This window comes from Sphaeramia orbicularis, chromosome 7 (assembly GCF_902148855.1).
Source record: "Sphaeramia orbicularis chromosome 7, fSphaOr1.1, whole genome shotgun sequence".
Lineage (NCBI taxonomy): Eukaryota > Metazoa > Chordata > Actinopteri > Kurtiformes > Apogonidae > Sphaeramia > Sphaeramia orbicularis.
In genome coordinates this window covers 2506619-2532808 of record NC_043963.1, presented here as the reverse complement: position 1 = coordinate 2532808, position 26190 = coordinate 2506619, and the positions used below count along the sequence as shown (strand labels likewise).

At 40.4% G+C, this 26190-nt stretch overlaps 1 protein-coding gene across 2 annotated transcripts in view; it reads right to left on the bottom strand.

The window, feature by feature from the left end:
• The window catches only part of slc26a6.2 (solute carrier family 26 member 6, tandem duplicate 2), a 50016-nt gene that overhangs the window by 6516 nt on the left and 17310 nt on the right, over positions 1 to 26190 (bottom strand). Inside the window, exons 7-17 of one of the 2 annotated variants that reach the window (XM_030138000.1) lie at positions 19811 to 19893; positions 19116 to 19263; positions 16361 to 16474; positions 14494 to 14571; positions 12785 to 12880; positions 9696 to 9802; positions 9457 to 9526; positions 8393 to 8485; positions 2821 to 2943; positions 1577 to 1723; positions 32 to 86 (exon numbers count right to left, since the gene is read on the bottom strand). In XM_030138000.1, coding sequence (XP_029993860.1) covers positions 32 to 86; positions 1577 to 1723; positions 2821 to 2943; positions 8393 to 8485; positions 9457 to 9526; positions 9696 to 9802; positions 12785 to 12880; positions 14494 to 14571; positions 16361 to 16474; positions 19116 to 19263; positions 19811 to 19893 — 1114 coding nt within the window. The remainder of the gene's footprint in view (positions 1 to 31; positions 87 to 1576; positions 1724 to 2820; positions 2944 to 8392; positions 8486 to 9456; positions 9527 to 9695; positions 9803 to 12784; positions 12881 to 14493; positions 14572 to 16360; positions 16475 to 19115; positions 19264 to 19810; positions 19894 to 26190) is intronic. The other variant, XM_030138001.1, reaches the window with a different exon arrangement.

The following is a 26190-nucleotide window of genomic DNA, read 5'->3' as shown; positions in this document are numbered from 1 at the left end:
TAAATTCTTCTGGTGATGAAACAGAACTTACTTTGGCAGCCGCAGAGGATGACCTCGATTCCAATTTCTCCGTAGTCTCTCCGGATCTAAAACAGACGTAGAGCAAAGGTCAGAGGAGGCATCACTTTATTAGTGAGACAAATCAATTTACAGTAATTGAAAGCCTGAGGTGGGTAATGGAATGACAGAGGAGACAAACCACACACAGGTCACAAACGGTCATCAAACAGAAACGCTGACAGATGTGAATCCACTTCCACAGTTACATCAGTGGTCTTTGGATTCTTATTCAGTCAAACTAAGTGAAAAACACGACAGCCTGTTCAGGTGTACGAGTAAAACACAGACATTAAAACGTCAGTGTGTGTGTGTGTGTCTGCTGGGGTTATCAGTCAGTGAACAGACACAGGAGCTGCACAAAACAGAACTTTAGTGTTTTTAAAAACTGGTTCAAGTTTTTATGTTGGAGGTAGAAAAAAAAAACATGTCAATATGATAAGAAACCAGTACAAAATTGAAATAATCAAATACGACTTTTTCACCAAATGTGAAGTTCACATACACATTTCAAAGCATTTGGGTCCATTCATGAACTAAAATATGAAAATTCAACACAAGAGCTGGATGAGTCTGGGTCAGACGGTTTTTTTTCTGTTTTGTTTTTTTAATAATACCAGGTTTATGTCTGAATAACTGTGTACACAGTTTTACCCTATAAGGACTACCACTACAACAAGCCTAGAGTTATTTATATTTTTGTTTTTGTAATAAAACTGTCAGAAAATGTCTTTTTTTAAAATTCTTTTGCACCTTTTTTCAGGAGAGCTTAACTTTCAATATCTGTCCATTAATGATCATTATTATATGTATGTAATAAATACTTAAAACTGTGCATTATAGCAAAAAACTGATATGAATTTTTATCATATTAATTATAAAAAAACGTAAATGTTCATAATGAAACTTTAAGAGACTATAGAAATAAACTTTCAATTATACAGCTAAAATACAATGAACTATACAAACTGCAAAAATACAGATAAAAACAGGGAAAAAAAACAGCAAAATTCAACAAAAACGCAGTAAAACCCAGTAGTAGAACACTCCAAAACAGTACTATCACTATTATATTCAATTATTTACTAGAATTCACCACTAAAACACTGATGAAAGTAATAAAACTCTTCCATGTCTCTCTCACTGACTACACTCTGCTGCTCTATGCTCCGCCCACTCCCACCCCTCCCCCTCTACTCTAATGTGCACAAACAGTTCAGGAGTGACAGTAATGATGATGGTGAATGCAGAGATGTGGCGCCGGAAACACAACGGTCTTAAAAGGGTTAAAGTTTGTCCTAAAAGGATCAACCTTTTATTCTTTCCTGTAGAACAGTTTTTATTTTGTAATTATTAACTATATGTTAAATCTATGGGGCCTGTAAATGTATTTGTCTATTACAATATTTCTGTTGATAAAAACAATATTGTAAAAACAAATTGTGCAGCTCGATTTTAAACTCCATGGATAAAATTCATGTGGCTAAAAACATGCCCCCCCCCATGTGTATATTCATACGTTACGCAGCGTCTTGACCCCCACAGTGTCCAGGAAGTTGACAGGGCTGAGGTCCAGGATGATGGTTCTGGGCAGTGACGGGTCACGTTCCAGCTCCACATCGATGACGGTCACATTATTCTGCAGGTCGCTCTGTGGCGCCTCCTGCTGGACAACACACAGAACATTTATAAACTGACAGTGGTCCACCATGTTTACGATGAACATCTACAAGAGGATGATGACGGAATCCACAACTCACAGGATTTAACATCAGCTTTAACCCATAAACACCCACAGCTACTTCTGTGTCAGCTCCCAAATGGATTTTTCTCCATATGTAGCTTTTCTTAAGTGATTTATCACCATTTATTGTCATAGTATCTTCTTTATTTGCCGTTTTTTTCAACAAAAAAACTGGTATTTTCCTATATTTCACTCACTGATCATGTAGATGTTCATTAAAACTCAGATTAAAGTTGATTATTACATCAAAACAGAGAAAACTGAATAAACAGTGTCTTTTTCAGTCCAATCTGTCATTAACTGAACATAAACCCAGTGTGTCCATCCACTGGCACTGATCCAACTCCCTGGGTTTTACTGGTGAATCAATGTTGTAGAAGATGACGGTGTTTCCACGGTAACTACAGAGCCTCTGAACGTCCAAATATGGTCATATCTGATGACCATAAAAAGATGAAGAACTGTATTTGACACCAATTATTGACATGGATTGATAGGATTAGTGGATCAGCAGGAATTAAACAGTTTAGATCAGTAGATGGTTTTGGTTAAAAGTGGACATTTGGGTCTGTAAAGGTCAAAGGTGGACGTTTGGGTCTGTAAGGGTCAAAGGTGGACGTTTGGGTCTGTAAGGGTCAAAGGTGGACGTTTGGGTCTGTAAGGGTTAAAGGTGGACGTTTGGGTCTTTATTACAGTTTTGTGTCATATACCAGTTTAACTACGAAAAACCACGTCTTACAAGAACAAAAACTTCATCGAAAAACAAGAGTTTTGGCGAAATTGTCGTTTTTCCATTAGACAAATTTTTATGCACAAGTTCTATTCACACAGTTTGAGGGTCAATGGAAAAAAGACTCTAGTTATTCCCATAAATTCTGTTTGTCTGTGGTTTATGGAAGCTGTGATGTCATTACTATCATACATTTACTCGTATTCTCCTGTCCTTTACTCTCAGTCTCCTGTTTCCTGTGTTTCCATCCTTTTACTCCATCTAATCCAACCCCTCTGGCCTTCCTCACCGTGTTCACTGGGTTTTTCTTGGCGTCCTTCTTGGCTTTCTTGGCCATTTTCTTCTCATGTCGCTTTCTTTTTGCCTCCAGTTTCTTCTTGGCTGCCAGGGTCTTAGTGATGTCAATGCCAGACTGAAAGGAAACACAAAGGTTTGTACAGTAAATGTAGGGGGATTCAACCCAACTTTATTCATAAAGCACTTGGAAAACAACAAATGGCCCAAGGGAAGTGAAGTGAGTAAAAACTAATAAAAAACATAAAAGTATGAATAAAAACATTAAAATTATACATTAAAACAATGAAAGCCAATCTCTCACAATGAGTTAAGGGAAATTATGCAAGATCTGTACCTTAATGAAACAGCTTATTAGAAACAGTGATAGTTAAATGTCTTGTTTGGGGTTGAACGGAGGCTCTCCTCCTTCCCACTAGGGCAGGGGTGTCAAACATGTGGCCCGTGGGCCAAATCCGGCCCACCAAAGAGTCCAATCTGGCCCATGAGATGAATTAGTGAAATGCAAAATTTACACTGAAGATATCAACAATCAGTGATGTCAAACCATTTCAGTTCAGGTTCCACTTTCAGACCAATGTGATCTCAGGTGGACCAGAACCAGTAAAAGAAGAGTATAATAACTTTCTTTTTTTTCTTTTTTAGTGTGAAAAAAGTAAAACTGCATGATCAAAATGTTTACATTTAAAGACTATATTTTCACTCAAAAAATGAGAATAACATGAACATCCAAATTTAAGAAAAACAAGTGGAATTTTACCAATATTCTGCCTCAGTTTATCATTTCTACATGTTCATTATCATGTGCAGGTCACAGTGGATCTACAAATACACATTAAAATTACACTTCTATTAATACATTTCAGATTATTCCCTTTTTTTTTTTTTTATAAAAAGACAGTTTGTAAATGTAAACATTTTCATATAATTTGGCTTTTTTTTTTACACTAAAACCAAGAGAAGCACAATGAGATGTGGTTATTTATAGGTTATTGTGATGGTGTTTGACTGGTCCGACCCACTTCAGATGGATTTGGACTGAATGTGGAACCTGAACTAACCTGTCTTCAGTGTAATTTTAGTATTTCACAGATTCATCCCACAGGCCGTATTGGACCCCTTGGTGGACTGGGGCCGTATGTTTGACACCCCTGATCTAAACAGATGCAGACTTGGCGTTGCTCTTGTCCGTTTGGCTCAGATAACGTCTGCACTCTACATGTGTTTCAGTGGATTCATGCTCTCAATGGTATTGGTCCTAACAGTGTTTACTGGTTTATGAACCTCAGTAAACGGCGCTCCAAGGATTCATTGAAAACAAATGCACACGGTTGGAGGGGGCGGGATCAGTGGTGGGTTTGACCGCAGTGAATATGTACGTCCAAACTGTAGGGGGCGCTCCATAGAGAAAAATGATACAAAAACAACAAAGAAGAACCAAAACAGTCCAATCTTACCAAGTTCCAAAGAGAAAAAAGATGTTTTAAGAGAGGATTTAAAAACAGATGGAGTCAAAGGTGCAAAGGTCGTTGATTCCACAGTTTGGAATCAGTGACTGAAACAGGCCCGGCACCTTCAGCATCTCCTCTGTGTCTGAGGGATTAATAACACTGACTGATCTGTACGACTGGAGCAGGTCCTACTGATACCACTGCTGCATTTAAAAGCAAATAAAAGAATTTTAAAATCAATTCAGAACCAGAGCGGGAGCCAGTGAAGTGCTGCTGAAGTCGGGCTGATATGGTCTAATACTAATACAACTGCTACAACTGTGACTAAAGTTTGTGGCAAAGTCTCATATGAATGACTCAGATGATGGTCCTCAGACACTGATGTGGTTTTATGAAGATCACGTGCGTCTGCTTTCTGCAGAGTGGATCAGAATATGATTACAGCCTTTTAAGCCACAGTGAAAATGATGCTAATGAGCGTTTCACAAAAGCACACGGCAGTTCGCTTGACATTTTAACTCATCAAGGCAGAGTAAGAGTGGAGCATTAATACAAAAAAATGAATCTGCTGTATGAGATCTACTTACAAAGTCCAAACCACAGTGACAGGACAAGTAATAAATGTGGTCCTTTTGGCTCAAACTGTGGACACTTTTACACAGATCCAGGTCAAAGGACAGATGGCGATCCCACCTTTTTAACTTCATTGCCTGATTTCCACAGAAAAGACGAGGGAGGAACAGAGGTGAGACAGGTGGACCTCTACACAGACATGGACCTGCGTTCACCAATCAAAGGGGCGGGGACACAGCGGATAGTGGGACGTAAAACTTGTACGTTGAAAATGCACCTATCATAGTGGTGTTGCTAACCTCTGCAGAGTCTTTCACCGTTCCACAAATGTTAGCATGGAGAGAGTCCGATTCCGATTCAGACTACTTTATTAATCCCCAAAGGACAGTTCAGTTCACAGTTCCCCTGCCTCATCGAACATTCAAACAATTAGGGACAAACAAATGCAAACATTCCTAGCAGCAAATGGCAGACACACACATTCACCTGTCAGTACTCAGAGAACCGCAACCAGGCAATAAATTCAACAGGGAAATGACTAAGATGATAAAAAAGAATAAAAACACAATAAATAATAAATCCACATCTGTCTGGTGGAAGTGGGCGTGTCCCCACTTCCACATCTGTCCGGTGGCGTTGATATGTTTTTTTTTTTACTGTACACGGACCACACTCATTTTTAAGTCCCCCCACCGCGGGGGTCCCACATGCAACACGTCATCCAAACGTCCCACCTTAGTTGGAACCAGAGGTGTTCCTTTTCTATAGTGTTCCTGAATCCTGGTTCCACCTTTATCAGGGCTCTGTTCCTACCTCCAGAGGTGGAACCAAATCATCCACCATTTCATTTACACAGATGATGGAAAAGAAGAAAGGAGGAATATTCCAGAGCAGAAGTAGAAAAGGGGCTGATGACTGATGGAGCATTAAAAACCATCCAGAACTGACACCGTACTCCGTCTGGGGGCAGTTTCTCACCTCATAAAGTCAACCTGCATCCTCCATCGTTCAAAACCCCATTTATAAAAGCTTTATTTGTGTTAAAAGATCTGAAAGAAAAGAGAATTTAAGGCTGTGACATGTGGATAAATGAGCCGTCCCATTATCTGCCTCCCCTCTGCACTTCCATCCTTTTGTCATCGTCTTTCACCTTCCTTTAATTTGTCTTCCGTTTACCCCAAAGAGATGCCACAAAGGAGGAGGAGGAGGAGCAGGAGCAGGAGGGGGGGTGGGGGGTGGGGGGTGGGGTGGGTGCCAACAAAAGTTGGACAGAAGGAGGGAGGCTGGGGTGACATTTGGAACAATGTGTGTCACAGCAGTGATGTGTGGACCGGTGGAACGTGGGCTCAGTTATTAGAGTGTCAGAACTGGGGATTGTAAGAGAGCAGTTAATTGCACAGAAACTGTGACAACACTGATTGTTGGAGTGTGTGCATGAGTGTGTGAACCGCAGGCATTTATGAATGTAATTATGGATCAGCCGTGGGTCTTACAGGGGCTTCGCTCTTTACCCAAATACAAACTCCAGACTTTTTCAAAAATGCTATTTTTTCCCCACATGACACTGACCTTTTGTACTTTTATATTTGTGTTCCTACTTTTTTGGTTGAGATTGTACCTGTTGTGTGTAGAAGAAATTTCATTTTAACCCATAAAGACTCAGTGTTACTTTTGTGGTCGTTCCCAAATAAATTTTTCTGTACATTTCACCTTTCTTAAATGATTTATCCCCATTTATTTAATATTATAATAAATGGTGATAAATCATTTAAGAAAGATTCTGTCCCCTGTATTTTGTTTTTTCAATAAAATCATGTATTTTCCTGTATTTAATTCACTGATCATGTAGACGTTCACTAAAACTCAGATTAAAATTACGGGATATTATATCAGAAACAGAAAACTGAATAAACAGTGTCTTTTTCAGTCCAATCTGTCATTAACTGAACATAACCCCAGTGTGTCCATCCACTGGCACTGATCCAACTCCATGGGTTTTACTGGTGAATCAGTGTTGTAGAAGATGACGGTGTTTCCACGGTAACTACGGAGCCTCTGAACGTCCAAATGGGTCATATCTGATGACCATGAAAAGATGAAGAACTGTATTTGACACCAATTATTGACATGGATTGATAGGATTAATGGATCAGCAGGTAAATCAATAAATTAAATATAGGAAAATACATGATTTATACTGATAAATGCAAAATACAGAAGATAATATCATAATAAAACGTGTTAAATCACTTACAAAAAGTTAAATATAGAGAAAATGTCATCTGTGCACTGACAGAAGTGGCTCTGGGTGTTTATGGGTTAATATCAGATGATCCACTGTAGATGTGTGTGTTTGTCCCAGTATGTGTTACATAATGTGCAGTAGCAGCTGTGTACAGAAGTACAGAAGGTGGTCCACAGCTGGGACAGGAGTGGGTCCACCCCAGTGTTCTGTCCATATGTGTTCTGAGCCCTATTGGGACTGGATCAGTTGTACAGGGGTATGTGGGCTAATGCCACTTTACCACAGGACGTCGGAAATATTAAATGGACAATTCGCACGGGATGAGAAGCATTAGTAAAACTAACACAAGTGGGAGGGGCATTCACCACCACCGTCCCCTCCTGTCGTCATGTGCGTATGACGTTGCTTCCTTAATATTAGTATTATCCATCAACTGGATGATTAAAGGTGGGGTAGGAGATCTTAGAAAAACGGTTCGAGCAAGGTACATTTTGAAAGTACACAATTCAACAGTCCAAACCCCTTTCTTCAGACATCCCCCCTTAAGCCCCGCCTCCACGGTACTGGCACGTGCAATGCTTGTTCCCACCCAAACCAGATTGTGATATCCACTGAGTGCACCTGCTGTTAAATTTAAGATATTAAAGGAGAATGGACACCACAAGGACAAATGAACTTTGTTCCACGATTCGAGGCTTTTTATTTTTGGGACTTGTTTGTTTTATGGGATGGTGAAGTGCATCTCCTAGACTCAACAACAACTGGAATGACATTTGTCTCTTTTTCACCAATGTTGGTATCCTGGTGAATTTACCTGTTCATTCCAAATAAAGATACAATTTTTAAAAAATCTATATACTGTACTTTCTGGTCTGTAAGCTGCTACTTTTTTCCACACACTGTGAACCCGCGGCTCTAAAATGATGCGGCTAATTTATGTTTTCTGGGCTAACGATCAATCCGGCTGACGAAGAAGGAACTAGATCTGCTGCACGTAAGCTTGGCATCAATGAACTGATGGTGAGACGCTGGAGATGGAGTGGGTGTGGCTTATAGTCCGGAAAGTACGGAATACAGATATATATATATATAAAAGATAGATAAGATATAACAAAATAGATTAAACAGATACACAATAATAGAATAAATAGAATCTACAAACACAACCAGGAGATAAAACTAATAAAAGTCACACCCTTGTATTCAACTCCAGTGTAAACAGGTGCATCCCTTCGCTGTGGAGCCTTTTAATGGATGGTTTGTTTGTTGTTTTGTTTGTTGTGTTTTTGTGTCCTCACCTTCCGGGCCAGAGCCTCCTGGTACATCTCAGCGTTAGCGAAGTACAGCGTGGCCGAAGAACGGAAGATCACCACCCCTGGAACCTGTTGGACCTAAAAACAAAGCGTCACCCAGGTGGTTCAGGACAAGGTTTGAGTGATTGAACATTCCTTTAGATTAAATATGTGAGTGGACAGATTCACTCATGTATGTGGAAGTTTATTTAACAGGTTCAAAGCACATGAATGAACATTATTACTCAAAGATCTTAAGTTCTTAGATTTTACAGACACTTTAAAAACAGAAGATGTCGCTGTGTATGACTGATGATGATGATAATGATGATGCACAGACTTTTAAGAAAAACACTGATGATGTGAAGTCATCTGTTTACTTTGACAAACGCATCGTTTTCCTTTGGTGACTCCAGAATTTAATTAACTATTAAACTACATTTTCCATCAATAAAATGCATTGGTTTTGTTGTTTACATGACACTTGTATAATGTAACTTTCATACTTGTATTAAACTCAGTTAAGTTAAGATACGGTAAGATAAGATAAGAACTGTGTCTGTTGTCAAATGTTGTGTGTATTTGTAGATCCACTGTAATCTGTACATCATAATGAGCATTTATAAATGATAAACTGAGACAGAATATTATTGCTTGTTCATGTTACTCACATTTTTTAAAGGATAGTTTGTACATTTTTATAATGTGGTGTTCAGTGAGTTCAGGTTCTATATATTATCCTCATTTACTTCTTTTCCTTCGTACACAGCATTTTTACACATTATTGGGCTTTTCACAGCAGACATTTTGGCTCGTCTCAACAGCAAAAACACAGGAAATCTGAGTACATGTAATAATGGGTCTGCTCTGTTTAAATGTCTGAGGATCCATGATGCACCCACTGCACATAGACGTAATTTCACTTGTTCGTTTCTGCCAAACTGAGAAAAAATCTCTGCTGTGACAAATGAAAATACATTCAACATCACAGACATAAAGCTTTATCGCATCAGTGGTTGCATTTGTCCCCTGAATGACTAATCTGTGCTCTTCTTTACGTGGCGTTGTACCTGATTATAGTCCTCCAGAGGCCTGTAAACGTCTGTGTTGGGAACCTGCCCCAACAGGGAGTACGTGGGTCTGGAATAAACACAAACAGCAGTAAACCATGTGGTTAGAGCTGTTTTCTATTAGAGTTAATGACTGAGGAGTTCACAGCTTCACACACTTTCACAGTGGCTGTAAAAGTGTGTGTGGGTGGCCCTGTGTGTGTGTGTGTGTGTGTGTGTGTGTGTGTTGGGTAAATTACAGTTGTGTCCTGAAGATGACAGTGAGAAGGGAGAATGCGATGGAGGCGGCCAGACCCAGGTCAGGGTTCAGGACGATGGTGAGGATGAAGGTGGCCAACCAGACCACCTGAACAAGGACAAACACACACACAGAGGAGCAGGTAAAAAGACTGGAGAGGAAACACCGTCACCTTCTACAACACTGGTTCACCAGTCAAACCCATGGAGTTGGATCAATGACAATGGATGGGCACGCTGGGTTTATGTTCAGGTAATGAGAGATTTTGTGGAAAAAGTTAATTTTCCTCATTTTTTTTCTTTTTTCCCCTCATTTTGATATAATAACCTTTGAATTTACTCTGAGTTTAACAAATATTTACATGATCGGTGAATTAAATATAGGAAAATACCTGATTTTACTAAAAAAAAGCAAAAAACAGAGGATAATATCATAATGAATGGTGATAAATCATTTAAAGCAGTGATATTAGTCTTTTTTCAATGTTATTCTTCCTTTTTCCACATTTCCCTGTGGTCTCCATAAACTGTAAATGCTCTGCTTGGCTCTGAATTCTTCATTCATTCAACTCCACAGGTCCATCTTCAACCCTATTTCTGAGGAATGACACCAGAAAGGTGGTTTGGAGCGCTGGCCCTTTAAATGCACATGAGCCACTTCAGGCTCCACCCCCTCCAGGTTGTCAGCTGTGCTGCTCTGTCCTGTTCAACCGACAGCTGAACATTTGAGGTAATGTGCTCCAAGTTTGGACATATTTTCAGTCTGGACTACAACTGCTGATGACGACAAACAGTTATGGAGAAATACTGGAGAAATGTTGGTCTGAAGTCTGGACCTGATATGAGCAAATGTGGAGACGGAACGAGTTAGAGACGCAACTAATTATAAGAAGGAATTCAAACAGGTTGGAGAAATCCACTGGATTTTTGTCCAAATGAATATAGAGATAGTTTAGCAGCAGCTGGAGGGTTCAAATTCAAACTGTCTGAACTATTGGGGTCCAAATACACAAAGAAATGAAGCACAGACTAAGAACAGTGGGTTTGGACAAATATGAACCATTTAAGAAGAGTTAAATATAGAGAAATTCCTTTGGGAACTACCACAGAAGTAGCTCTGGGTCTTTAAGGGTTAAACCAGTGTTTTTTCAACCTTGGGGTCGGGACCCAACGTGGGGTCACCTGGAATTCAAATGGGGTCGCCTGAAATTTCTAGTAATTGATTAAAAAAAAAAAAAATTACTAATAAAAAAGATATGTTGAGTTGTGAGAGACAGTCACAATACATAAAAGACATGACAAACTGGTTGTGAAACTGCAGCACTGTGGTTCTGTTTCTGTGTCAAATGTTCATTGTGGTCAGTTTCAGATGCTGCAGCTCTTTCATAATTCATAGTTTGAGTTCTTGTTTGTTCAGTATTAATTGTCAGTCTTGTAAATCCAAGCTGGACTGACTGGACAGATCCTGACCAAGGAAAATCCAATTCTCCCTTTGTGCAGTAATCTACACCTGGATTTACTGCCTCTGTCCACAATAATAGACATTATATAGACTAAATGTCCTCTAACATTAACCTGGATTTGAAACATAGGAGAGCAAACTACTACATGATCAAAAAGAAATTAATTTCAGCCAAAAAAAAACAAAGGCTCTGTTTTGAATGTCTGGGGGTCGCCAGAAATTTGTGATGTTAAAATGGGGTCAGGAGTAAAAAATTGTTGGAACCACTGGGTTAAACCGACTGTGTTTTGCTGCTGCTGTCGTCCATCTTCACTGGACGTGGTTCCAGCTGCACAGGTAAACTGAACGTATGTCCTCCCTGCTCTGTCGTCCTGTCTGCGATGTTAACCCCTTCCTCTCTGGTGAATACTAGGGACGTCCCGGTCCGATCTACACATCAGTATCGGCTGCCGATCTGGCATTTTTTAGAAGATCGGATCGGATTTAGTCACAAGATCAGGCTGATCCTGACCTGGTTCCGCGGCGGGGGGGTAAACAAACATCCTGCCCCCTCAAATTAAAGTTTCCAAAGGTAGGGGAAAGGACAACAGCAGGAGGCTTAGAATGAATTAGTAAAGCGTCTATTAGTTTCACTTCAACGTGATGCGCTAGTCGGGTTGTTTTCAACCCACCCACGGGGCTTTTGTGGAATTATCTGACCCAACCCAACCCGCACTGCAAATAAACTGACATTCTTTGGACCCGCCCCAACCCAACCCACAGTAACCCACTGATCCACTGATCACTAACGTATACAGAACACACCCCCATTTAATCCCTGGACGGACCTGTCCATTGAGCGGCTACAGTAGTGGTAAACATAGGCCCAATTAGCTCTTTATTTGTCTACATCCACTTAGCAAAAAGATCAACAACCTCCAACATTTAAATCTTGGTTTCTGGATCTTTTGCATCATTTAACATTGGAAGAAATCCGATATTCTATAAGAGGATGTGCCAATTAGTTTTTCAGTACCTGGTAACCTGTTCTGAATCCCATAAAAGAGGTCGATCCCTCACATATTCCAGAGTGGTCTTATTAATACGAGTCTGCGACTAATATCTGTCCCTTATTTATTTATTTATTATTATTATTATTATTGTCAATTATCTTTTCTTTTTTTTTTTTTTTTAATGGTGCAACAATGTGGGAATGTTCACGGGTTTGGGGATAAAAAACAAAAAAACAATGACAGTATTATGCTTTTCTGTGACTCGATATGTAATAAAAACACTTTGAACAAAAAAAAAAAAAAAAAAAAAAAACAACATACGGCCCACAGTCCAAAACCGACCCACCAAAGGTTCTAATTTGTCCCACAGTCTGAATTTGAAAAGTGCAAAAATGATCCTAAAGTTATTAAGAGTCAAAGTTGTCACAGTTGTTTTAGTTCAGGTTCCATATCCAGACCAACTGGGATCTACAGTAAAATAATAGAATAACCACCTAGAAATATTGACTCCAAATTTAAATCTAAATTTTATTGTAAAGTTGATATCGGATCGGCATCGGCAAAACTAGCCCTAAAAAAAAATCGGATCGGAAGCAAAAAAAATCCAGATCGGGACATGACTAGTGAGTGCACTCACCATGTCTATAGTGTTGGTCCTCCACAGAGCTGGGATGTCCATGAACTGCTTTATCATACCGTGGAGGTTGACGTAGATGATGGCGGCCAGCACTGCCTGAAACAGATGCAGCAGTTTTACTTCTGAAACGCACTGGAAATGAATACAGACGATTACATTCACTTCAGAGAACAGTCTTTGTCTTTGAAAGATAGATCGGATTTAAATGAGCTCATTGTTGTAAGATTAAATTGAACAAAAACAATGTGTGTTTCTGGGAGATTATTGGAACAAAAGGAAGTGTGTGTGTTTTCTTTGTGTTCTTCCTTATTGTAGCCTTTCCCCTGAACATTTGGTTCAGAGCCGAACCACATTGTCTTCGTGCCTACACCTAACCAAACGGTAACCATGGCATTGTCTCACCATCTGTCGGACTACCGCCAACGCACACTGTATCTTGACAGCGTTAGTTTACAATGAGCATCAAAACGTGCCAGGACATGAGTGCTGTAAGGGTAGTGGTCGCATTTGACTCAATAGAACCATATAAGGACTTATAACAGGTTAATTTATGTTGTTTTTGCAATAAAATTCATTTGCACCTTTTTTTCAGGAAGAGTTTAACTTTCAATATCTGTCCATTAATTATCATTATTATATGTAATACATATTTGAAACAGTGTGTTATAGCAAAAAAAAAAAAAAAAAAAATGTGGAAAGCGCAGCAGCAGCGCAACCATATGATACCATATGGATGAAACAAACACAAGGCGGAAACGGCTGAAACGCGGAAATGGCTGGAGGGAAGCAAAGCTCCAGCCGTTTCCACATTGTGTTTGTTACAGCTGCTGCTGCCAGGTGGAGCTCTGCTTCCGTTCAGCTGTTTCAGCATTGTGTTTGTTGCAACCATATATCATATGGTTGCGCTGCCACTGCCAGGCGAGGGCGTGAACCTCCGCTTCCCACAATGCACGTCGCGACAAAATTCTGAAGATGCCCAAATTACCTACCAGCTCTGTTTGTAAACAGATGATTTGTTTATGGTGGATGGCACAAAGTAACTGTTCACCATGAGGGAAGAGATTCAGGTGAGTAATCACAGAAAGACTTACAGATTCATAATACTGAGGATATGACTGAGGTTTGACATATTGGATGAAAAATTGGTGACAAAAGTCTCCAGCAGCTTTAAGTTCTCTTGTTCATTCAGAGTGGACGGAAAAGTAAAACTGTCATTTAACAGATAACCCTGTTTCTTTACTGAACACATGACAATAAAACACTGAGTATTTGAATCTTATTACTGTCAGACTTCTCTAAAGTCCATGCACATCTTCTCAGACACATCCCAAAACACAAACACCACAGCAACACCCAAACCCAAACCCAAACCCAAGGACAGCTCCTGATTTATGATTGGACAAACCCGCCCAAAGGGAAACATGAGCGTCAGAGTATCGACTCAAACACACCCGACTGAAAAATGCAGTCTGAGCCAGCAGCCAGCTTTACCAGTCTGAGGAATGTCTGTGATACTTGGCAGATCAGATACCAGCTCAGACGTAGAGAAAGGAGGAGGAGCCAACCAGTTTACGGACCAGATCTACTTCCTGAACCACAGCCGTACCAATGAAACTGAGCACCAGGAAGGAAGAGCGGTATGTAAACCTCTGCTCACAGTAAAATCAGAAACAGTGACAGAGCAGTGTCTCCGTCCTTCCAGTCCTCACCTTGGGCAGGTCTTCAAACAGAGTTCCAATCCACAGCGTGATGAACAGGATGACGACGGCCGATAAGGCCCCAGCGACCTGCAGAACGACAGGGGTGAGAGGAAAGACTGTGAAGGGACCAGCGGAGGATAAAACCAACCCATAATGATTATCAGAGGAGTCACACATCAGCGGGCCTCAGCTGATTCATGCTCATGTCAAACACAATCCATTTAACTTTCAGGGAATCGACGTTAGCGTGGGCGCAGTTGAACGATGGGAGCGAAAATTGATTAAGTGTTTTTAATGATCCCACTTATCAAAGCAACATTCATTATAAGGAGACTTTTACTCTGTTTAACCTTTCAGCCAGAACACATTCATTTCATCACCACAGACACAGAACCAGTGAATGAAAGGACGGCTAAACTGACCGGTGTAGTTCTACATGCCATTATTCAAATAACACAATGATCTAACAGGGCAAAAGTCTGTGGACACGTTGAAATTCTACTCTCGTTGATCTACTCTCTGTCCATCAGTCTGTGGACCCATTGAATCCAGGTGTTTCTTTTCTAACAGGGGTCTGGGATCCAAAACAATAATGACTAATGTTGGAATATAGTTTTATATTATGGGATAAATATCATAAATGTTGATGTTTCTATGTCCGATCCTCATGAACAGGACATCTGACAGCTGGAGACATGATGTGTCCACATATTTATGTCCATATAGTTTAGAAACATCAATATTTCACTATAGTTTAATGGTAGATTTTTCTTCCTCAGTGAGATGTGATGAAAGTAGATGGAAATTGTTATTTACAGTCAGAGCAGGAAAAATATTAGACACATTTAGAGAAAGAACATTGAAAATCAGAGTCATGGATTAAAAAAACCCCAACTAAATCCATATATAGATTCAGTCCAAACCATCTGTGAGTTACTTTACAAACAGAGATAATAATTTAACCCAAACTAACAATTGCACTGATATCTATCCCATAATATAAAACTCTATTCTGACATTAGTCCTTATTGTTTTGGAGCCCAGGCCCCTGTTAGAAAAGAAACACCTGGATTCAACGGGTCCACAGACTGATGGACAGAGAGTAGATCAACAACTATATTTTTATTGATTTGTTAATTTTTGTTGATTATTTTGTTCATATTGTTGATTATCATGTTCATTTTGTTGATCATTTTATCCATTTTTTTTTTTTTTTTTTAATTTTGTTGATTATTGTGTTCCTTTTGTGATTATTTTGTTAATTTTGTGGATTATTTTGTCCATTTTTGTTCAATTTGTTGAATATTTTATTCATTTTGTTGATTATTTTAGTCATTTTTTACTCATTTACTCATTTACTCTCAACACCCAGGACACCAGACTTAGGCTCCGTTCAGACTGTAGCCAAATGTGTCCCATCTGTGACCTGTATCTGATCTGTTACAGTTTGAACAGTATTAATCTGACCCAGACCACTTTCATATGTGGTCCTAAATCTGACCCAGACCACTTTCATATGTGGTCCTAAATCCGATATGTATCTGATATTTTCCGATGTGACTTCAGTCTGAAAGGCCAGGTCGCATTTATCTGACCATTATCATTGAAATGCAACAAATGTCACAATTCAAACCATCTCTGAGTCATTTTGGAAACAAAGATAACAATTTAACCCAAACGAACCAACGCAATGATATTTATCCCATAATATAAAACTATATTCTGACATTAGTCCTTATTGTTTTGGATCCCAGACCCCTGTTAGAAAAGAAACACCTGGACTCAACGGGTCCACAGACTTTGGTCCATGTGTGTCTGATGGTATGAGGCTAGCGGTTCTGATATCTACCCCTACTGGAGGATCATGGGTACTGACCTGAGTCCTCCCCCCTGTACTCTCCTGAACCATAGAGCGAGACATGGAGCAGCTGATGGCGAAACACTGGAAAATCCCCCCGATGCTGTTACTCAGACCGAGGGCGATCAGCTCCTGAAACAGGAAAACCACAACAGTCAGCGGCACCACAACAACACGACAACAACATGAGCCCCACTGCGAGGGTTTGGGTTTGAGTGAGTGAGCGTTGGTTCATTTACACCATGTTCTGTGGTCAACAAGATCAGAACAACGTGGTTTAATATAGGAATAATCTGACCGGTGTTCTATAGTTTGGATTTGGTCTGAAAGTAAAGGTGGGAAAAGGCGCCTCCTGACACAGACCTCGAACTAAACTGATGGAGGTGCTCAACTCCATCAAAAAAACAATGGGGGCAATGCATTACATTTACAACACATTTAAAACATTTACAACGGGGGCAATACATTTAAAAACACCTTTAGAACACTTACATATTAAAAAGTACATTACTTCCAGTGTCCAACACTAGAAAAAAGTTTTCAAATCTTTAGATGTCATTATATTCAGTGTAAATGTGTGTTTTCATTCTTTGTCCGTCAGTTGAATTCAAAGCCTGTGATCCTCTTCTATTGGACCTGTATTATACTGAGGATACAGTGGAAGGTCCACTTAAAACCTTTGGCTCCTCTTTTTACAGTGGTTACATTTATCTCATAAACTGAAATAAATGTATGTTAAAATGTATTGAGTTAGTTTATTAATGTATCTGACTTTGTAAATATTATATATGTAATGTATATACTAATAAATATGAAGAATAAACCATTGGAACTTGTAAATAATGTCCCATGTCCATCTGTTACCCAAACTCTTGCCCTCTTATACCTTTAAATATTGACAAAAAGCAAATGTTTTGTAAAATAGACACTAGAGCAGTGGTCCTCAACCGCAGACACTCTCCTGGGGGTGTGTGAGCATACTGGGGGGGGGGGGGGTGACATCGCCAAACAACTGCTGTTGTACCTCACAACTGTACAAATCACTCTGCACATACTCCCCCCGCTCAAGTTTCGGATTGAGGTCCGTGAGCGGTGGGGCCATATTGTCCCCCCTCTCCCCCTGGTTGCAATTTGGTTTTCGGGGGTCCCACAGATAGTCAATGATTAGCTGAGGGGAGCTCACTTTCACTTTTTCACAGCTTTATCTACAGAGCTAAATAATGCCCCGTTTTTTTGGGTATGGGGGGGGCAACACTAGACTCATGATAGTGTTAGTGGGGCCCTAGAGGATCAACAGTAAAGATTTGATAGTTTTATGGAATTTGGAGCCGTATTTAAAGGCAGCTTTGACGCAGTGGTCCCAAACAGATGTTCATGTTCTGTCCTCCATTTCTGCTGCTCCAACAGAAGTCTGGAACATTCAAACCCTTTAAAACTCATCTTCACCATCTTCAACACAAACGGACTCTGACTGTCTCGGTACCCGGTGACGGTATCGGTACCCGGTGACCGTCTGGGTACCTGATTACTGTCTCGGTACCTGGTTACCATCTTGGTACCTTGTGACCGTCTCAGTAGCTGGTTACTGTCGGTACCTGGTGACCGTCTTGGTACCCGGTGACCCTCGGTACCCGGTGACCGTGTCGGTACCCGGTTGCTGTCTGGGTACCCGGTGACCATCTAGGTACCCGGTGATTGTCTCGGTACCTGGTTACTGTCTCGGTACCTGGTTACCATCTCGGTACCTTGTGACTGTCTCGGTACCTGGTTACTGTCGGTACCTTGTGACCGTCTCGGTACCTGGTTACTGTCGGTACCTTGTGACTGTCTCGGTACCTGGTTACTGTCTCGGTACCTGGTTACCATCTCGGTACCTTGTGACTGTCTCGGTACCTGGTTACTGTCGGTACCTTGTGACTGTCTCGGTACCTGGTTACTGTCGGTACCTTGTGACTGTCTCGGTACCTGGTTACTGTCTCGGTACCTGGTTACCATCTCGGTACCTTGTGACTGTCTCGGTACCTGGTTACTGTCGGTACCTTGTGACCGTCTTGGTACCTGGTTACTGTCGGTACCTTGTGACTGTCTCGGTACCTGGTTACTGTCGGTACCTTGTGACCGTCTCGGTACCTGGTTACTGTCGGTACCTTGTGACTGTCTCGGTACCTGGTTACTGTCTCGGTACCTGGTTACCATCTCGGTACCTTGTGACTGTCTCGGTACCTGGTTACTGTCGGTACCTTGTGACCGTCTCGGTACCTGGTTACTGTCGGTACCTTGTGACTGTCTCGGTACCTGGTTACTGTCTCGGTACCTGGTTACCATCTCGGTACCTTGTGACTGTCTCGGTACCTGGTTACTGTCGGTACCTTGTGACTGTCTCGGTACCTGGTTACTGTCGGTACCTTGTGACCGTCTCGGTACCTGGTTACTGTCGGTACCTTGTGACTGTCTCGGTACCTGGTTACTGTCTCGGTACCTGGTTACCATCTCGGTACCTTGTGACTGTCTCGGTACCTGGTTACTGTCGGTACCTTGTGACTGTCTCGGTACCTGGTTACTGTCGGTACCTTGTGACCGTCTCGGTACCTGGTTACTGTCGGTACCTTGTGACTGTCTCGGTACCTGGTTACTGTCTCGGTACCTGGTTACCATCTCGGTACCTTGTGACTGTCTCGGTACCTGGTTACTGTCGGTACCTTGTGACCGTCTTGGTACCTGGTTACTGTCGGTACCTTGTGACCGTCTCGGTACCTGGTTACTGTCTCGGTACCTGGTTACTGTCCACTTTGTAGCCATATTTCAGAGCGAAGATTCGTCCCAGTGAGATGGCGATGCCGTAGCCGACCACAGCCAGAGCGAAGGCGTCTCCGATCACCTGACCAAACAGCGAGGTAGCTGGGAAAACAGGTGGCTGGAGACTGGAGGACAGAGGGGGGACAACAGAGGACAGAGAACACATTATACACTCCCAGACATATATAGGACAACAGGGGACAGAGACCACTGCTCATTATGAACCCCTGTGTTTATATGTGACAGCTCTAGGGCGTCCACGGTCCAACAGACACACATGTAGGACAAAGATAAAGTGGGTGGGACAAATGGGGACAACAGGTCCAAAATTCAGAATTAACAAGATCATCAATAAAATAAACAAAATAATGAACAAGACAAACAAAATAAACAGAGATGAACCAAAAAAATCTATAAATGATAAAAAAGAACAAATAAAAAAAAAGAAAAGAGAATAATAAAATAATGTGATTCAAATCTTTGGTTCAGAGCTGTTATATTTTACTCTGTCATCATTTCCTTTCTTTGTCCCTTTGATGTTCTGTCTCATGTGGACGTAAACCTGACTGGACATGAGGACCACAGTGGGTTAAAAGACGGGAATGTCCTCATGTGTCCGTCTGATAAACCTGGTCACCGCGGTAACCACCTCCTTCAGTCATTATTTCTCACCCTGATGGAATGTCTCCGACCACGTCCACTCCGTATTTGTCCTTTAAGTTGACCTGCCAGGACACGACTGTAGCGATGATGATCTGGACAGAGACATGGACGAGTCTGTCAGAATGGGACTGTCCAAGAAATTATCCTCAAACTGTCAGTAAAGCGTCCTAAACTGTCCATAAAGTGTCCTAAACTGTCCATAAAGTGTCCTAAACTGTCCATAAAGCGTCCTAAAACTGTCCATAAAGTGTCCTAAAACTGTCCATAAAGCGTCCTAAAACTGTCCATAAAGCGTCCTAAAACTGTCCATAAAGTGTCCTAAACTGTCCATAAAGCATCCTAAAACTGTCCATAAAGCGTCCTAAAACTGTCCATAAAGTGTCCTAAAACTGTCCATAAAGCGTCCTAAAACTGTCCATAAAGTGTCCTAAAACTGTCCATAAAGCGTCCTAAAACTGTCCATAAAGCATCCTAAAACTGTCCATAGTGTCCTAAAACTGTCCATAAAGCGTCCTAAAACTGTCCATAAAGCGTCCTAAAACTGTCCATAAAGCATCCTAAAACTGTCCATAAAGCATCCTAAAACCGTCCATAAAGTGTCCTAAAACTGTCCATAAAGCGTCCTAAAACTGTCCATAAAGCGTCCTAAAACTGTCCATAAAGCATCCTAAAACCGTCCATAAAGTGTCCTAAACTGTCCATAAAGTGTCCTAAAACTGTCCATAAAGCGTCCTAAAACTGTCCATAAAGCGTCCTAAAACTGTCCATAAAGTGTCCTAAAACTGTCCATAAAGCGTCCTAAACTGTCCATAAAGTGTCCTAAACTGTCCATAAAGCATCCTAAAACTGTCCATAAAGTGTCCTAAAACTGTCCATAAAGCATCCTAAAACTGTCCATAAAGCGTCCTAAAACTGTCCATAAAGCGTCCTAAAACTGTCCATAAAACATCCTAAAACTGTCCATAAAGCATCCTAAAACTGTCCATAAAGCATCCTAAAACTGTCCATAAAGCGTCCTAAAACTGTCCATAAAGCGTCCTAAAACTGTCCATAAAGCGTCCTAAAACTGTCCATAAAGCATCCTAAAACTGTCCATAGTGTCCTAAAACTGTCCATAAAACATCCTAAAACTGTCCATAAAGCGTCCTAAAACTGTCCATAAAGCGTCCTAAAACTGTCCATAAAGTGTCCTAAACTGTCCATAAAGCATCCTAAAACTGTCCATAAAGCATCCTAAAACTGTCCATAAAACATCCTAAAACTGTCCATAAAGCATCCTAAAACTGTCCATAAAGCATCCTAAAACTGTCCATAAAACATCCTAAAACTGTCCATAAAGCGTCCTAAAACTGTCCATAAAGCATCCTAAAACTGTCCATAAAGCATCCTAAAACTGTCCATAAAGCGTCCTAAAACTGTCCATAAAGCGTCCTAAAACTGTCCATAAAGCGTCCTAAACTGTCCATAAAGTGTCCTAAAACTGTCCATAAAGCGTCCTAAAACTGTCCATAAAGCGTCCTAAAACTGTCCATAAAGCGTCCTAAACTGTCCATAAAGTGTCCTAAACTGTCCATAAAGCATCCTAAAACTGTCCATAAAGTGTCCTAAACTGTCCATAAAGTGTCCTAAAACTGTCCATAAAGCGTCCTAAAACTGTCCATAAAGCGTCCTAAAACTGTCCATAAAGTGTCCTAAACTGTCCATAAAGTGTCCTAAAACTGTCCATAAAGCGTCCTAAAACTGTCCATAAAGTGTCCTAAAACTGTCCATAAAGCGTCCTAAAACTGTCCATAAAGCATCCTAAAACTGTCCATAGTGTCCTAAAACTGTCCATAAAACATCCTAAAACTGTCCATAAAGCGTCCTAAAACTGTCCATAAAGCGTCCTAAAACTGTCCATAAAGCGTCCTAAAACTGTCCATAAAGCATCCTAAAACTGTCCATAAAGTGTCCTAAACTGTCCATAAAGTGTCCTAAAACTGTCCATAAAGCGTCCTAAAACTGTCCATAAAGCGTCCTAAAACTGTCCATAAAGTGTCCTAAAACTGTCCATAAAGCGTCCTAAACTGTCCATAAAGTGTCCTAAACTGTCCATAAAGTGTCCTAAAACTGTCCATAAAGTGTCCTAAAACTGTCCATAAAGCGTCCTAAAACTGTCCATAAAGTGTCCTAAAACTGTCCATAAAGCGTCCTAAACTGTCCATAAAGCATCCTAAAACTGTCCATAAAACATCCTAAAACTGTCCATAAAGCATCCTAAAACTGTCCATAAAGCATCCTAAAACTGTCCATAAAGCGTCCTAAAACTGTCCATAAAGCGTCCTAAAACTGTCCATAAAGCGTCCTAAACTGTCCATAAAGTGTCCTAAAACTGTCCATAAAGCGTCCTAAAACTGTCCATAAAGCGTCCTAAAACTGTCCATAAAGTGTCCTAAAACTGTCCATAAAGCGTCCTAAACTGTCCATAAAGTGTCCTAAACTGTCCATAAAGCATCCTAAAACTGTCCATAAAGTGTCCTAAACTGTCCATAAAGCGTCCTAAAACTGTCCATAAAGCGTCCTAAAACTGTCCATAAAGCGTCCTAAAACTGTCCATAAAGCGTCCTAAACTGTCCATAAAGTGTCCTAAACTGTCCATAAAGCATCCTAAAACTGTCCATAAAGTGTCCTAAAACTGTCCATAAAGCATCCTAAAACTGTCCATAAAGTGTCCTAAAACTGTCCATAAAGCGTCCTAAAACTGTCCATAAAGTGTCCTAAAACTGTCCATAAAGCGTCCTAAACTGTCCATAAAGTGTCCTAAACTGTCCATAAAGTGTCCTAAACTGTCCATAAAGCATCCTAAAACTGTCCATAAAGCGTCCTAAAACTGTCCATAAAGTGTCCTAAACTGTCCATAAAGCATCCTAAAACTGTCCATAAAGCATCCTAAAACTGTCCATAAAGTGTCCTAAACTGTCCATAAAGTGTCCTAAACTGTCCATAAAGCGTCCTAAAACTGTCCATAAAGCGTCCTAAAACTGTCCATAAAGCGTCCTAAAACTGTCCATAAAACATCCTAAAACTGTCCATAAAGTGTCCTAAACTGTCCACAAAGCATCCTAAAACTGTCCATAAAGTGTCCTAAACTGTCCATAAAGTGTCCTAAACTGTCCATAAAGTGTCCTAAACTGTCCACAAAGCGTCCTAAAACTGTCCATAAAGTGTCCTAAACTGTCCATAAAGTGTCCTAAAACTGTCTATAAAGCGTCCTAAAACTGTCCATAAAGAATCTTAAAACTGTCCATAAAGCGTCCTAAAACTGTCTATAAAGCGTCCTAAACTGTCCATAAAGTGTCCTAAAACTGTCCACAAAGCGTCCTAAAACTGTCCATAAAGTGTCCTAAACTGTCCATAAAGTGTCCTAAACTGTCCACAAAGCGTCCTAAAACTGTCCATAAAGCGTCCTAAAACTGTCCATAAAGTGTCCTAAACTGTCCACAAAGGGTCCTAAAACTGTCCATAAAGTGTCCTAAACTGTCCATAAAGTGTCCTAAACTGTCCACAAAGCGTCCTAAAACTGTCCATAAAGTGTCCTAAACTGTCCATAAAGTGTCCTAAAACTGTCTATAAAGAGTCCTAAAACTGTCCATAAAGAATCTTAAAACTGTCCATAAAGCGTCCTAACACTGTCCATAAAGTGTCCTAAACTGTCCACAGAGCGTCCTAAAACTGTCCATAAAGTGTCCTAAACTGTCCATAAAGTGTCCTAAACTGTCCACAAAGCGTCCTAAAACTGTCCATAAAGTGTCCTAAACTGTCCATAAAGTGTCCTAAAACTGTTTATAAAGCGTCCTAAAACTGTCCATAAAGAATCTTAAAACTGTCCATAAAGCGTCCTAAAACTGTCTATAAAGCGTCCTAAACTGTCCATAAAGTGTCCTAAAACTGTCCATAAAGCGTCCTAAAACTGTCTATAAAGCGTCCTAACACTGTCCATAAAGTGTCCTAAAACTGTCCATAAAGCATCCTAAACTGTCCATAAAGTGTCCTAAACTGTCCATAAAGCGTCCTAAACTGTCCTTAAAGCATCCTAAAACTGTCCATAAAGCATCCTAAAACTGTCCATAAAGCATCCTAAAACTGTCCATAAAACATCCTAAAACTGTCCATAAAGCGTCCTAAAACTGTCCATAAAGAATCTTAAAACTGTCCACAAAGCGTCCAAAAACTGTCCATAAAGTGTCCTAAACTGTCCATAACGTGTCCTAAAACTGTCCATAAAGCGTCCTAAAACTGTCCATAAAGCGTCCTAAAACTGTCCATAAAGCGTCCTAAAACTGTCCATAAAACATCCTAAAACTGTTCATAAAGCGTCCTAAAACTGTCCATAAAACATCCTAAAACTGTCCTTAAAGCGTCGTAACACTGTCCATAAAGTGTCCTAAAACTGTCCATAAAGCATCCTAAAACTGTCCATAAAACATCCTAAAACTGTCCATAAAGCGTCCTAAAACTGTCCATAAAGAATCTTAAAACTGTCCACAAAGCGTCAAAAAACTGTCCATAAAGTGTCCTAAACTGTCCATAAAGTGTCCTAAAACTGTCCATAAAGCGTCCTAAAACTGTCCATAAAGCGTCCTAAAACTGTCCATAAAGAATCCTAAAACTGTCCATAAAGTGTCCTAAAACTGTCCATAAAGCGTCCTAAAACTGTCCATAAAGCATCCTAAAACTGTCCTTAAAGCGTCCTAAAACTGTCCATAAAGCGTCCTAAAACTGTCCATAAAGCGTCCTAAACTGTCCATAAAGTGTCCTAAAACTGTCCATAAAGCGTCCTAAAACTGTCCATAAAGCGTCCTAAAACTGTCCATAAAGCGTCCTAAACTGTCCATAAAGCGTCCTAAAACTGTCCTTAAAGCGTCCTAAAACTGTCAATAAAGCGTCCTAAACTGTCCATAAAGCGTCCTAAAACTGTCCATGAAGTGTCCTAAAACTGTCCATAAAGTGTCCTAAAACTGTCCACAAAGTGTCCTAAAACTGTCCACAAAGCGTCCTAAAACTGTCCATAAAGCGTCCTAACACTGTCCATAAAGCGTCCTAACACTGTCCATAAAGTGTCCTAAAACTGTCCATAAAGAATCTTAAAACTGTCCATAAAGCGTCCTAAAACTGCCCATAAAGTGTCCTAAACTGTCCACAAAGCGTCCTAAACTGTCCATAAAGTGTCCTAAACTGTCCACAAAGCGTCCTAAAACTGTCCATAAAGCGTCCTAACACTGTCCATAAAGTGTCCTAAAACTGTCCATAAAGCATCCTAAAACTGTCCATAAAGCGTCCTAAACTGTCCATAAAGTGTCCTAAAACTGTCCATAAAGCGTCCTAAACTGTCCATAAAGCGTCCTAAAACTGTCCATAAAGCGTCCGAAAACTGTCCTTAAAGCATCCTAAAACTGTCCATAAAGCGTCCTAAAACTGTCCATAAAGCGTCCTAACACTGTCCATAAAGTGTCCTAAAACTGTCCATAAAGCGTCCTAAAACTGTCCATAAAGTGTCCTAAACTGTCCACAAAGCGTCCTAAAACTGTCCATAAAGTGTCCTAAACTGTCCATAAAGTGTCCTAAACTGTCCACAAAGCGTCCTAAAACTGTCCATAAAGCGTCCTAAAACTGTCCATAAAGTGTCCTAAACTGTCCACAAAGCATCCTAAAACTGTCCATAAAGTGTCCTAAACTGTCCATAAAGTGTCCTAAACTGTCCACAAAGCGTCCTAAAACTGTCCATAAAGTGTCCTAAACTGTCCACAAAGCGTCCTAAAACTGTCCATAAAGTGTCCTAAACTGTCCATAAAGTGTCCTAAAACTGTCTATAAAGCGTCCTAAAACTGTCCATAAAGAATCTTAAAACTGTCCATAAAGCGTCCTAAAACTGTCTATAAAGCGTCCTAAACTGTCCATAAAGTGTCCTAAAACTGTCCATAAAGCGTCCTAAACTGTCCATAAAGTGTCCTAAAACTGTCCATAAAGCATCCTAAAACTGTCCATAAAGTGTCCTAAACTGTCCACAAAGCGTCCTAAAACTGTCCATAAAGTGTCCTAAAACTGTCCATAAAGTGTCCTAAAACTGTCCATAAAGTGTCCTAAAACTGTCCATAAAGCGTCCGAAAACTGTCAACAAAGTGTCCTAAAACTGTCCATAAAGTGTCCTAAAACTGTTTATAAAGCGTCCTAAAACTGTCCATAAAGAATCTTAAAACTGTCCATAAAGCGTCCTAAAACTGTCTATAAAGCGTCCTAAACTGTCCATAAAGTGTCCTAAAACTGTCCATAAAGCGTCCTAAAACTGTCTATAAAGCGTCCTAACACTGTCCATAAAGTGTCCTAAAACTGTCCATAAAGCATCCTAAACT